The 12,567-nt window shown below is 53.6% G+C and overlaps 2 protein-coding genes across 3 annotated transcripts in view; one reads left to right on the top strand and one right to left on the bottom strand.

Moving 5' to 3' along the window:
- LOC104980067 (chromosome unknown open reading frame, human C12orf43) overlaps positions 1 to 9,633 on the top strand; it is a 10,252-nt gene extending 619 nt beyond the window's left edge. Inside the window, exons 2-6 of one of the 2 annotated variants that reach the window (XM_010828640.1) lie at positions 3,188 to 3,230; positions 3,412 to 3,510; positions 7,141 to 7,214; positions 7,763 to 7,853; positions 8,350 to 9,633. In XM_010828640.1, coding sequence (XP_010826942.1) covers positions 3,188 to 3,230; positions 3,412 to 3,510; positions 7,141 to 7,214; positions 7,763 to 7,853; positions 8,350 to 8,689 — 647 coding nt within the window. In that variant the 3' untranslated portion in view covers positions 8,690 to 9,633. The remainder of the gene's footprint in view (positions 1 to 3,187; positions 3,231 to 3,411; positions 3,511 to 7,140; positions 7,215 to 7,762; positions 7,854 to 8,349) is intronic. The other variant, XM_010828641.1, reaches the window with a different exon arrangement.
- A 115-nt stretch (positions 9,634 to 9,748) lies between these two features.
- Positions 9,749 to 12,567, bottom strand: part of HNF1A (HNF1 homeobox A) — a 23,165-nt gene continuing 20,346 nt past the window's right edge. The window contains exons 10-12 of the mRNA XM_010828840.1: positions 12,405 to 12,526; positions 12,187 to 12,331; positions 9,749 to 10,859 (exon numbers count right to left, since the gene is read on the bottom strand). Coding sequence (XP_010827142.1) covers positions 10,732 to 10,859; positions 12,187 to 12,331; positions 12,405 to 12,526 — 395 coding nt within the window. The 3' untranslated portion in view covers positions 9,749 to 10,731. The remainder of the gene's footprint in view (positions 10,860 to 12,186; positions 12,332 to 12,404; positions 12,527 to 12,567) is intronic.

Here is a 12,567-nt window from a genome sequence, read left to right as displayed (position 1 = left end):
CACACCTCCTTGACCGTGACTCCCTTTGCTGTTGTTCAGTCGCTCAGTCATGTCAGACTCTGCGACCCCATGGATTGCAGCACGCCAGCCTTCCCCATCCTTCACTGTCTTTCTTGTCCTTCACTGATTCCCTAGTGCCCTGGGAATAAATCCCAGACCCCTTAACATAAGGGCGCCCAATGGTGGGTAAAGTGCAGAGGACTTGTGAATATTAATGGGAAAAATATTTCATCTCACTTTCACCAGTCTCTGAAATTTAGCCTGTCTTTCCATCATGCGTGTGAACAACCGCAGTAGTTTTGGCGATACCTGTTACTTTGTCTTAACAAAAGTCTCAGACTTTCAAATCCCATTAGTCTTTCAGATATATCAAAAATATTTTATTCACAATATGTTGGGAAAAAAATCGTTTCCACTCATCCCTGCTTTAAAATTAAAGTAATTTTGGACTTTCCTCGTGGTCCAGAGGTTAAGAATTCACCTGCCCGTGCAGAGCACACTGGTTTCATCCCTGGTCCGGGGAGATCCCCCATGCCACAGGACAACTAAGTCCTGAGCGTTAAAACCACAGAGCTGGTAAGCTCTGGAGTCGGTGCTCTGCAACAAGAGAAGCCGGTTTCTGCAATGAGAAACCGGAGCACAGAAACCAGAGAGTAGCCCCCAGTTGCTTTAACTAGATAAAGCCCTCAGGCAGCAACGGAAACCCAGCGCAGCCAGAAATAAATTAATTAATTTTTTAAAAATTACAGTAATTTTTAGGCCCAGCAGTAGATTTTAATACATTAATGAAGAAGCATATGTATTAAAGTATCCCAAATTTTGCTTTTTACTCTTAATGATAACTGAATTTCACTATCACTGGTTTTCTTTGTATTCCTATGTGTTGTATTTTTTGCATCTAAAAGATTATTCTGAGAAGGATCCAGGCTGCCAGAGCAGGCCATGGCAAAGCAAGGTTAACTCCTGCTTTTGTTTTAAAGGACTCACAAGCCCTAGGGACTTCCCTGGTGATCCAGTGGCTAAGACTCCGTGCTCCCAGTGCAGGGGGCCTTTGTTGGATCCCTGGTCAGGGTATTAGACTGCATGTTGCAGCTAAGAAGTTCATAGGCCGCAGCTAAGGATCCAGAGTGCCGAAACTAAGACCCGGCAGAGCTGAGTAAATAAATAATTTCTGTAAAAGTTAAAATAATAAATAAATAAAAGGATTTACAAACCCTTTGGTAATCAATTCCCAGCCTTTGGTAATCAGTTCCCAGCTTGCTTTCCTGCCACACGTTCCACAGCTAGGCTCCAGACCATACTATGTCCTCTCATCTGTGGTCACCATAACTCTGCCATTTTCTTTTTATTTTCTGTGTGCAGAAATGCCTTTCCATCTCCACCACTCACTCAGTTCATTTCAGTTCAGTCACTCAGTCACGTCCAGCTCTTTGCAACCCCCTAGACTAGAGCATGTCTGGCTTCCGTGTCCATCACCAACTCCCGAAACCTACTCAAACTCATGTCCATCACGTCGGTGATGCCATCCAGCTGTCTTATCCTCTGTCGTCCCCTTCTCCTCCTGCCGTCAATCTTTCCCAGCATCAGGGTCTTTTCCAATGAGTTGCTTCTTCCAATCAGGTGGCCAAAGTATTGGAGTTTCAGCTTCAGCATCAGTCCTTCCAGTGAATATTCAGAACTGATTTCCTTTAGGATGAACTGGTTGGAATTCCATGCAGTCCAAGGGACTCTCAAGAGTCTTCTCCAACACCACACTTCAGAAGCATCAGTTTGTTGGCGCTCAGCTTTCTTTATAGTCCAATTCTCACATCCATACACGACTACTGGAAAAACCATAGCTTTGACTAGACGGACCTTTGTTGGCAAAGTAATGTCTCTGCTTTTTAATATGCTGTCTAGGTTCGTCATAGCTTTTCTTCCAAGAAGCAAGCATCTTTTAATTTCATGGCCGCAGTCACCATCTGCAGTGATTTTGGAGCCCCCAAAAATAAAGTCCTGCCACCACTCACTAGCAGGAAGAATTTGGGCGGGGTACTTAAGTCTCACTGTATTTAAATTTCCTCATCTGTAATGTGGGGTTAAGGATAGTACCCACCGTTGTAAGGAGTGGAGATGATGTATCTGCAGTGCTTGGCACACATTAAAGGCCCAGTAAAGAGCAGTTATGTGGTTGGTCTCTCGTCATGGACTCATTTCCCCTTCCTGTCTGGCTCCCATTTATCCTTTAATACAGCTGAGACACCATCTCTTCAGGAGGACTGGGTTACATGCCTTCTCTCCACGATCGTCATACTGTATGTGATTCCCTTCATATGTAATGCTTTCCTTTCTTCTACAATTGCTTCTTTACTTATCCTGCCTTTTTTCGTTTCACCCCTCCAACCCCAGTACCTAGAGTCAACTGTGGCTCATACTTGCTCCACAAATTTATTGAGTGAGAGGTTGCATGATGTGAACTTCACAAGGGCTGGTGTCTGTTCACCATGGTATCCCCAGGGCCTATACCTTGCTCAGCAAAATGATTTTTAAATGAATGAACTTGCCGGAAAGGGGCCTCTAAGGGGTGAGGAAGCTGAGACCCTAGCAAGACTCCCCGTCCAGTGATCAGCATAACTGAGCCCCCTTCGTTTCTCTCTTCCAGAGCACTTAGCACACAGCTAAGCACACAGTGGGCACTCAATAAATGCTGGAATCAAAGTACACTTAGACGTGCTCATTCAGCATGGTGATGAAGAGGGGCTGTGGAGCCAGACAGCCTGGATCCTCATCCCAGTTCTTGTTGTTTGTTAGCTGTTTGGCTAAGCTATTTAACAGGCTTCCCCAGGGAGGCATGGGTTTGATCCCTGGTCAGGAAGATCCCATGGAGAAGGAAATGGCAACATTCTTGCTTGGGAAAGCCCATGGACAGAGGAGCCTGGCAGGCTACAGTCCATGGGGTTGCAGTCAGTCAGTCATGACTTAGCACTGAACAACAACAAGCTATTTTACATCTCCTTGCCTCAGTTTCCTCTTCTGTAAATGGGGGATGGTGACTGCTCCACCTCCACCCCCACCCCCATTAGCCCCATCAGGTTTTTGGAAAGATTCAACAAGTTATAGGCGTACATGACATAAAATAGTGCCCAGCACACAACAGATGGTGTAGTTGTTTCCTCTGTAAATACCTCAGTGTTCATTATTTCCACAGATGCTACAAATGCTAAGTTGCCAGCCAACCAGCCAAGCCTCAGGTACTGTGCACTTTGTATTCAGATTTCATCTTTTCGTTCATTGGTGTTGGCCCCTGCCACCTGCCCCCCCACCACACACACCCCATGTACTCCCTGCTACACCTGGTATGTGTAGCATACACCCCTCTCGGGGGCAGCCTCTGAGCTGGCAGGAGGTGAGGTCCTTGTGTATGTGTTGCAGGCACAAGGTAGATGAGCATGAACAAGACGGCAACGAGCTTCAGACCACCCCCGAATTCCGAGCCCACGTAGCCAAGAAACTGGGAGCCCTGCTGGACAGGTAACAAACACCTACGTTCTCTTTTCCTGCCCTCATTCATTCATTCCAGGAGTCATGGCCCCTGAGGCCTGGGAGCTCAGCAGATGTCAGTTGGCACCGTGGTAAGCACAAGGTATCACCCTGCCATGCAGGGCTTGTCGTCATCCTTGTCCTCCAGCTGTGGGAGAAGGCTCCCATCTGTGAGAAGAAGCATGTGCCTGCAGTCACGGAGGAGGGAGCAGAGTGGGCTCAACTCCAGGGCCCTGCTCTTAACTGCTGCGCTCTCCTGCTGCCCCCAGAGGAAGAGGGGACCCCGAGATGCAAGAGCTTATTCCCACCACAAGAGGGCAAGGCACCAGCAGAATTCCTGTTTCTTGAGTGCTTACTGTATGACAGGTGCTGCGAGAATATAACCTGTGAAGATCCAGGTTGGCAGGACTTGCCTGGTGGTCCAGTGGCTAAGACTCCACGATCCCAGTGCAGGAGGCCCAGGTTCAGTCCCTGGTCAGGGAACTAGCTCCCACGTGCCACAACTGAAGAAAAAATCACGTGTGTCACAAGTAAGATCTAGCGCAGCCAAAGAAATACTTAAAAAAAAAAAAGATCAGATCAGCATTCCTAAAGTAGGTGCCCAGGAACTCGAGTCCGGAGCGCGGCTCTGGGCACCAGGGTTCCAGCGGCAAAGAGGAGGTGGAGAAATGCTGTACTCCGCATACCCGCCGTGCCTCGGAAGTTAATTAATTTATCTTTATAATTTTATTTATTTACTTTTGGCCGTGCTGGGTCTTCGTTGCTGTGCAGGCTTTTCTCTAAGTACACAGGCTTCTCATTGCAGTGGCTTCTCTTGTTATAGAGCAGGGGCTCTAGAGCATGTGGGCTCAGTAGTTGTGGCTCCCAGGCTCCAGAGCGCAGGCTCAGTAGTTCTGTTAGTTGGCTTAGTGGGCTTAGTTGCTCTGCGGCATGTGGAATCTTCCTGGATCAGGGATCGAATTCATGTCTCCTGCATTGGCAGGCGGATTCTTTACCACTGAGCCAGCAGGGAAGCCCTGCCCTGGGAGATTTAGATGCTTGGTAGTGTCTTCAAGGCTCTGAGAAGTCCTACAGTAGAGAGTCCTGCGTAAATTTGTGTAGTCCGGCATCTTCCAAGCATGTTTGGCCACAGTGCCTCTGTTCCGCGGATGACCAGTGGCGTGGCATGGGACTCGGTCCCGGGCAGGCTGGGCTAGATCCATTCTCACTTGACAAAGCCCTAGCAGATTTTGAAAGGGAGACTCAGGATGTTTGGGCCATAGTCCTTCAATGTGAAGTAACCATCAAAAAGGACAGATGAGCCCTCCCAAAGTGCACAGCTGCTGCTAATCCAGACAGAACTTTGGGCTAGCCCTCAGCAGCCTGCACCCCCATGGCCTTAGTGCCAGTCCCCAATCTGGGAATGTGCTTAACGTGTTTAGGAAGGTCAGTTGGGCATCTCAGTCCGAGGGAGTGCTTTTTCTCAGTGACGGTTCGGCTTCAGGGTAACCAGGGCCACCTGGCATTGCAGTGACCCGTGACGAGCGCTTCCCAGGTGGAAATCCACCGGGTGTTGGTCACCCACCATCAGGATAGGTCCTGCAGCGTTCTGTGTTTATTCCTCTCCAAAGAAATGACTTAGCACAGCTATCCTGAGCCAGTATCTTGTGTTTTAAGGGCTTCCCAGGTGGTGCTAGCAGTAAAGACCCTGCCTGCCAGTGCAGAAGACATAAGAGATGTGAATTCGATTGGGAAGATCCCCTGGAGAAGGAAATGGCAACCAACTCCAGTATTCTTGCCTAGGGAATCCCATGGACAGAGAAGCCTGATGGGCTATAGTCCATAGGGTTGCACAGAGTCAGACACGACTGAATCAATGTAGCACGCACAGAGAAATGATACCCCAGTTGGTCCCTTGGCACCATGGACATGGTTTGTCCATGGTGGCAACATGGCTTGGCACCAGGGTTGTGTGGGGCTGTACTGAGCACTGTAGGAGGGTTAGCAGCATACTTCGCCTCTACCCACGAGATCCTAGTAACATTGCTCCACCAGCCGTGACAACCAGCTGTGTCTCCAGACATCACCTAATGTCCCTGCTGACTGACACTGAACCACCAGGTTAGATACCCGGCTCAGGGTCAGGACCCTGTTGGCATCATTTCTGTTCCCTCTCCCCAGACCATGTCCCGTGCAGGATGAGGCCTCTGGCACCTACACAAGGCAGTTAGGAGAAGCGCCCAGCACATCGTTCTGTTTGCTGCAAGGGCGTTGCTGAGAGCGTTGGTCTCCAGTTGCGAGGTGACTGCCTCGCTAGCACTCCCCGAGACCTGCTTCCTGGTCTTGGCAGTTCTCCCCTCTTTGTCTGTGCTAGAGAAAGGGGTCCTGTGGAGCTCATTGCTTATCTTTTCTTTTCGGCTGTGCCAGGTCCTCATTGCTTTGCTCAGGCTCTCTAGTTGTGGCGAGCGGGGGCTCCTCTTTATTGAGGTACGAGGGGTTCTCACTGCGGTGGCTTCACTGGTTGGGATCACAGGCTCTAGGCTCACGGGCTTCAGTGGTTGTGGCACGTGGGCTCAGTAGTTGCAGTTCGCAGGCCCTAGAGCACAGGCTCAGTAGTTGTGGCTCACGGGTTTAGTTGCCCCATGGCGTGTGGGATCTGCCCGGACCAGGGATTGAACCTGCATTGGTAGGCTTGGTCTTTACCACTGAGCCACCAGGAAACTCTACTGATTGCTTATCTTACAGCAGTAATCATCTTCATCATCGTTATAGCTGGCATTTACTGGCTCACAGCCGGGCTCCATCCTCAGGGATTAGAATTCACTTTCTCATTTGAACCTTGTAACAGCTCTAGGAGGCCGGGAGTCTCATCACTCCCAATGTTCAGAGGGGTAACACAGGTTCAGAGAGATGGAGTTCCTTGTTAGTAAGTGACAAAAATCAGAACTCAAAACCCAGGTCTGAAGTCTGAGAAAGGTCAGTGGATTGTAACAAAGTCAGTTTCTCAGCTGTGATCATGGATGTTAGTTACACACAGTGTTACCCTAGGGAGAAACCAGGTGGGGAATACATGGGGTCTCCCCATATTATTTCTTGGCACTGAGTGTCAATATATATTAACTCAAGCTTTTTAAATATTAAAAAAAAAAAAAAAGGCAGGTCTGCCTGTTATAGGAGCTGAACCTCTGAAACGTTCTTTTCCTCAACTGGTCATATTTCCCTTTTCGTGCTTGCTGCCAGGAAGTTCAGAACCAAATGTGTGCCCTCTGTCTAGCAAGTCTCTCGGGCTTCCTGGCCACACTTCCGGCTCTTTCTGTCCCTCTTGCTCTCATTTTCTCTTTGCCTTATTTGAAGTTGCATTCTGTTATACTATGAGTATCTTCAAAACTTCTTCAGCACTTTGTGGGATAAAGTAGGGTTTGAACCAGTGAGTCACCATCGTTTGAGCTGACAGGGGCTCTTCACCACATTATGGCTGTGACCAGGCATGTTCCCATCAGCTGGGGGCCCTCTGCATCCATGAGTAGCATTGCATTACTCTATCCCCTCCACTTAGCAACAACAAAAAGAAGTTTTAATTAAAAAGAATATTTGTTGTTGTTACCCAAAATCTCATCCTAAATCCACTGTCTCTTCCTGTAGCTCCATTACCATTTCAGAAATCGTGAAGGAGCCAAGAAAGGCCGAGGTGCAGCAAGGTGCCCTGGAGGATGACGGTGAGCAGCTCAACTGTTGATAACAGCGTTCCTTTATTAAGCCCCCGCCTGTGAGTCTGGAGCTACGAAATGCCCTTTTGGCATATTATCTTCCTTCATACCTGCAGGCCCTGTCCGAGGCAGATGTTATGGTGACCGTGTTCACAGGGGGACCCATGAGGGGAGCTGGGGCCAGGAATGTGGCCACTGGCCCGAGGTGACCCTGAGCAGGAGCGCCTGCTGCACCCCACAGCCTCTCGCACACAAGTCTCTGTCCGCTGCCTGACTCACTGACCACTCTGCAAGCTGCCATAGGCAGGTAGCTCAGCTGCTGAGTCCCAGAAGCCTCGGGAGACTTGCTGGCTTGACTTGGTGGCCGGCAACCCCTCAAGCACCCAGTCCCCTCGCTGCAGCAGAAGGAAGCATGCTGCCTCTCATCCTGTGAGGCACCACTCTCTATTAGACAGGAGCGATGCCCTCTGGACCAGGGGCTCCGTGAGGGCAGAGATGGGGCAGCTTCGGCACTTGGGGGCCCCTGGCTGTGCTGACTCTGTCCCCATGGGTTGCAGGCTTCCGCCTTTTCTTCACGTCCATCCCTGGAGGCCCCGAGAAGGAAGCTGCTCCCCAGCCCTGCCGGAAACGGTTGCCTTCCAGCTCCAGGTGAGATGACGCGTCCTTTCCTCAGGTTCCCTCATTTTGGCCAGATCCCCCCCACTTCCACCCACAGATAGCCACATGGACCCCAGTCAGGCCTGGGCCCAGGAGGAGTCCCACCAGGTAGCTGGAGACATAGTAGCTCAGTGGGAGCGGGAGAGTTTCCACTGGGGGCTAGATGTTGACTGCTCTCGGAGCACCTATCTCGTGCCTGACACCACACTCCTGGGACATCCCTGTGAAGCCTGGGCTCTGTTAAGATCCCCACTTGATAGGTGAAGACCCTGAGGGTTGGAGAGGTTAAGTCACGAATCGAGGTCACACAGCCTGGAAGGAGAGAAGCCTGTGTGGGAACCCAGGTCTGCCCCCCGGCCAAGCCTGAGTTCTCCACATACCGCCGTCTCTCCCTGGCCTCCGTCTGGTGGCCTGGCCTGGGGCAGGCGCGGCGCCTTTGAGGCCCAGTCCCAAGTCCCACTAACACTCCCCCGACCCTCCCCGGCAGCAGCGATGATGGCGACGAGGAGTTACGGCGCTGCCGGGAGGCGGCTGTGTCCGCTTCTGACATTCTCCAGGAGTCCGCCATCCACGGCCATGTCTCCATGGAGAAAAAGAAGAAACGGAAGTTGAAAAAGAAAGCCAAGAAGGAGGACAGTGCTGACGTGGCCGCTACCGCCACCAGCAAGGCCGCAGTCGGGAGGCAGGAAAAGGAGTCTGCCCAGCTCAACGGAGACCAGGCGCCCCCTGGGACCAAAAAGAAGAAACGAAAGAAAAAGACAAAGAAGGCCAGTGAGGCCTCCCCGTCCCCGCCAACAAAGAGCGCTGCTGCCGTTCCCTCGAACTGAGCCCAGCGTGCGGGCCGGGAGCCCACCAGCTCAGGATTCCCACAGGGACTAGCCTGTCTGAGCCTGAGTCCCTCTCCAGTGTAAGAACTTGGCTGGCGAGTCCAGGCTCTGCCCGTGACTGGGGCCAGCCCAGGCGTAGGGGCCGAGAAGTGGTCATAGGGTGAGCGGGGCCTGCCCTCCTGTGCTCCCCCTGGGCCGTGGCAGACCTGTGGTACCAGAACATTCTGTGACCCCAGGAAGAAGGAGATTCCCAGTCACTCAGGGCTGAAGGCCAAGTAGTCGAGCTCCCGCCGCCTCAGTCTGGTGCAGGAGACGACCTGAAGGAGACAAGGTGGGGTGGGCCCCCGAGGCCCCAGAGCCCCTTGTGTGTCTCCCTCCACACAGGCTTCATAAAACACTGTCTAGAAAAGAGAGAGATCTACTCTGCCCCCACACCCGGTTTTCCAGAATTTTGTCTCCACAATGTGAATATGCCATGCGTGATCGTGTCTCTGAGCCAGCCAAATTATGGAAAATGTCGAGGGAACGGAAATGTAACAAGAGATCTGGGTGCTGCCCCTGATCCCAAGTCAGTGCTGAGCTTGATGAGCATCATGCAGGTGGGGTCCTCCTGCCTACACCCCAGGAAGTGTTCCCACACCCCAGCTTCAAGACTGCAGGGAGTGTCACAGCACTCGTGGCCTGGGACTCCTGGACCCACGTGTCCTGCAAGAAGGAGCAGAAGTTCATGGTGAAGGAGGCATTCCAGCTCGGTGGCCTGGCCGCGGAGATTCGGTGGAGCCAGGAAGACAGGTGGGATGTGAGAGTGTGTGTGCCGGCCCCGCCCCTCCTCAGGCCCCGAGCCCCCTTCCGCCTGCCCACCCCACCTACACAACAAGCAAGATATTGGACACGATCCGTGTTTACTTTACTAAAAGTTAAATAAATGTACAGGCTCGCTCTCAGCTGACTGCAGGCTGCGCTGATGCTAGTTCTCTCCTTGCCCTGTCCTCAATCCAGGATGGAGGTGGTCTACGAGGGCCGGCTTATCTGCAGCAGGCCCCCCCCCGCCCCGCCCCGGGAGATGAGGTCATGTGAGCCCTGGGCTGACATGGCTGCCTTATCACTCAGGACCTCAGCCTCCTCGGCGGTTGCGGGGGGCGGGCTGGGAACCCTCCCCTCAGCTAGCTGGCCCTAGGTCCCAGGTGCAACCCCTCCACTGATCTTGCCTCTCTTCTCCCTCTGGGCCCCTCAGCTCTGCTTCCCCGGCCTTGCTGCTTTCTGAGCTCAGCAGCTTCACTCCCGAAGCCGGGAAGGGTGTTCCGCCCCACAGCCTCGACTTGGCACCAGGCTGTCACCAGGGGCAGGGATGACGCCTAGGCCTGCAGGGGTGGGGGGCTTTCCAGTAGATGCAGGATGCCAGGCTGGCCTCAGAAGGTGTGGTGCTCAGGGGGGACAAAATGTCGAAGAAAACCAGAGGTCACGGGCTGGGGAGAAGTTTGGCTTCGGTGGAAGAAAGCTGGAGAGGCCTGCGTTTCCCCAGGCCCCAGCCCAGAGGAGCCACTCAGGTGAGGCTTAGGAGAGTGGGGACAGGTAGGTCTAAAGGGGCATGCGGTTAATAGCAAGGGGGCTAGGTGGAATGGCCTGATTGGGGCATAGGTGACAGAGTTGGGGCCACATTGACCTATGACCTCTGCCAGCTACACGGGCTGCTGTCCTGAGAAGTGTGGCTGGCAGTTCCCTGCTGGATGCAAGGGCTCCCAGCCTCGGGGTGGTTGTGTTCCAAGCGACAGGATTTACCCTGGGCAGCAGGGACAGTCCCTCCCCGTGACCCACCAGGAACAGGCTCTGCTCTCCAGCTCTCCACTGTCCCCACTTGAGCACTGAAGCAACCCTCCTCTGAAGGCCCCGTTTCTGAAGCTGGCAGGATGGGGATGGGGACTGAGGCGCAGTTTTCCAGGGATGAGCAGCTGCCCGGTGAGCAGTAAAGGTTTGCAGGCTCAGATGTCCTGGTCACCCGTCCAGCAGACTGTGGAGGCTCCAGGGCCCCTGGGAGGCCATGGTTACTGGGAAGAAGAGGCCATCTGCGTGGAGATGAAGGTCTCGATGACACTGTGGTTGGATGGCAGCAGGTGGCTGTGGCCATTGGTGGAGTCGGAGCTCTGGTACAACACCAGGCTGCTGGAGGATACTGCGGAGGCAGAGGAGGCAGCTGGTGCCCGCCACGCTGGTCCCGACCCCATGCCCCACCACCACCGTCCCTGAGGGTGTTTGGGATGGGAAAGTAGCACCCCTGCACCTCCTGAGTCTCAGCAGGTTAGAACCCCAAGGTCACACCTCAGCTCTCAGGCCTTATTAACCCAGCCCGGCTCCAGGGCCGCCAGGGTGTGGCCCCCACAGCCCCAGCACAGTTCAGCGAGCACGTCAGAGGAGCCCTGGTGAACCGGCGTCGTGGTTAGTTTTCATGCCTCAGCTTTGCCTTTTAGTACCCAGTCATGATCCAAAGCCCAGTCCAGACATCGCTGTGTATTTTGCAGTTGTGGTTAACACCTACGTAAGTTGGTGTTAAGTAGTAGAGATTTCCCTTGACAGTGTGGGTGGGCCTCATCCAATCAGTCGAAGCCTTTTGCCCAAAAGCTGAGGCTTCCCAGAGAAGGAGACTGCAGCAGGGCCTCCTGCCCTGCAGCTTTCAGACTTACAGACCCCACGGTTGTATGAACCAATTTCTTAAATACGCACGTGTGTGTGTGTGTATCCCTATTGGTTCTGCGTCTCAGGAGAACCCTGACTGATTCACATGGTTAATGAATGGACGTGGAGTTTGGACCTAGGTCTGGGTCCTGGCCCCACCACCTCCAAGTCCCTCTCCTCCTCGGGTGCTTTCTCCTCTGGAAAACAGGGGTGCTGCTGCCCACCTCATGGGTCGAGCACAGAGCCTAGACCACGGAGCCCTCAGGGACTGTCCCTGCAGCCTCCAGGGCTGCATGGAGGACCCCAAGACTCAGACTTAGCAAGTAGCCGGGTCTCAGAGCCCAGCAGCCTGACTCCACAGTGCCTGCTCATCACTGGTGTTGCGGGCTGCAGACTTGGGTTCTCAGGGAACGAAAATGCAGGGTTTGGGTGGCACATGGTGGGCTCTGTGGTCGCTACGGGGGAACGTGAGTCCTTCTGACTCCCCAGGAGAAGCCAGAAAGGTGTGAAAGCTCTTAATTTTTTAACTGTTGGCAACAGATTCAAAAAACACCAAATGCGGAGCCAGAGGAGCACATCCACGAGTCATCTCCGGCGCCCCCAGCAAGCCCTTCCCACGCCTTCTATTCCGCCCTACTTCAGGTTATCTTCTTCCTCCACCGAGTTAATGGATGTTCCGGTGAGACAGGCCCGCTTCCTGTGGCTTCACACCCCTCTCGTCTCACTTCAGGAGAGCACCCGTGCCCCCTCGCATGTCCACCCCTCCCCGCCACCTCCCTCAGCTGTGGGGACAGCGAGAAGGGGTTGGGTGGGGCAAAGGGGCTCACCGGTGGGGCTGGCGCTGAGCCGATGGCTTGGCTGCAGCTGCTGGATGCCAGCAGGGTCCTGGCCGGGGATGTGGATGGTGGTGGCCTGAGACACCGGCGTGTGAAGCCCGGACTCGCTGGAGGCCTCAGCATCTGAGGTGAAGACCTGGCGGAAGAGCAGCTCCTGAGCCGCCCTAGACGGGGGCTGGGGCAGGGCCCATGGAGGGGTGGGGCCTTACCTGCTTGGTGGGCGTGAGGCTGGCCAGGGCGCTCAAGTTGGTGGTGTCGGTGATGAGCATGGTCTGCGGAAGCAGGCCCGTGTGGGTGTACTGGGCCACCTCAGGCTTGTGACTGTAGAGGGCTGGCCAGGAGGGAGGAAAAAGGAGGGTACAGACATGGCAC

This window comes from Bison bison, unplaced genomic scaffold, assembly GCF_000754665.1.
Source record: "Bison bison bison isolate TAMUID 2011002044 unplaced genomic scaffold, Bison_UMD1.0 scf7180017864495, whole genome shotgun sequence".
Taxonomy (NCBI): Eukaryota; Metazoa; Chordata; class Mammalia; order Artiodactyla; family Bovidae; genus Bison; species Bison bison.
The sequence above is the reverse complement of the archived record's forward strand: the minus strand, read 5'-3'. Positions and strand labels throughout refer to the sequence as shown.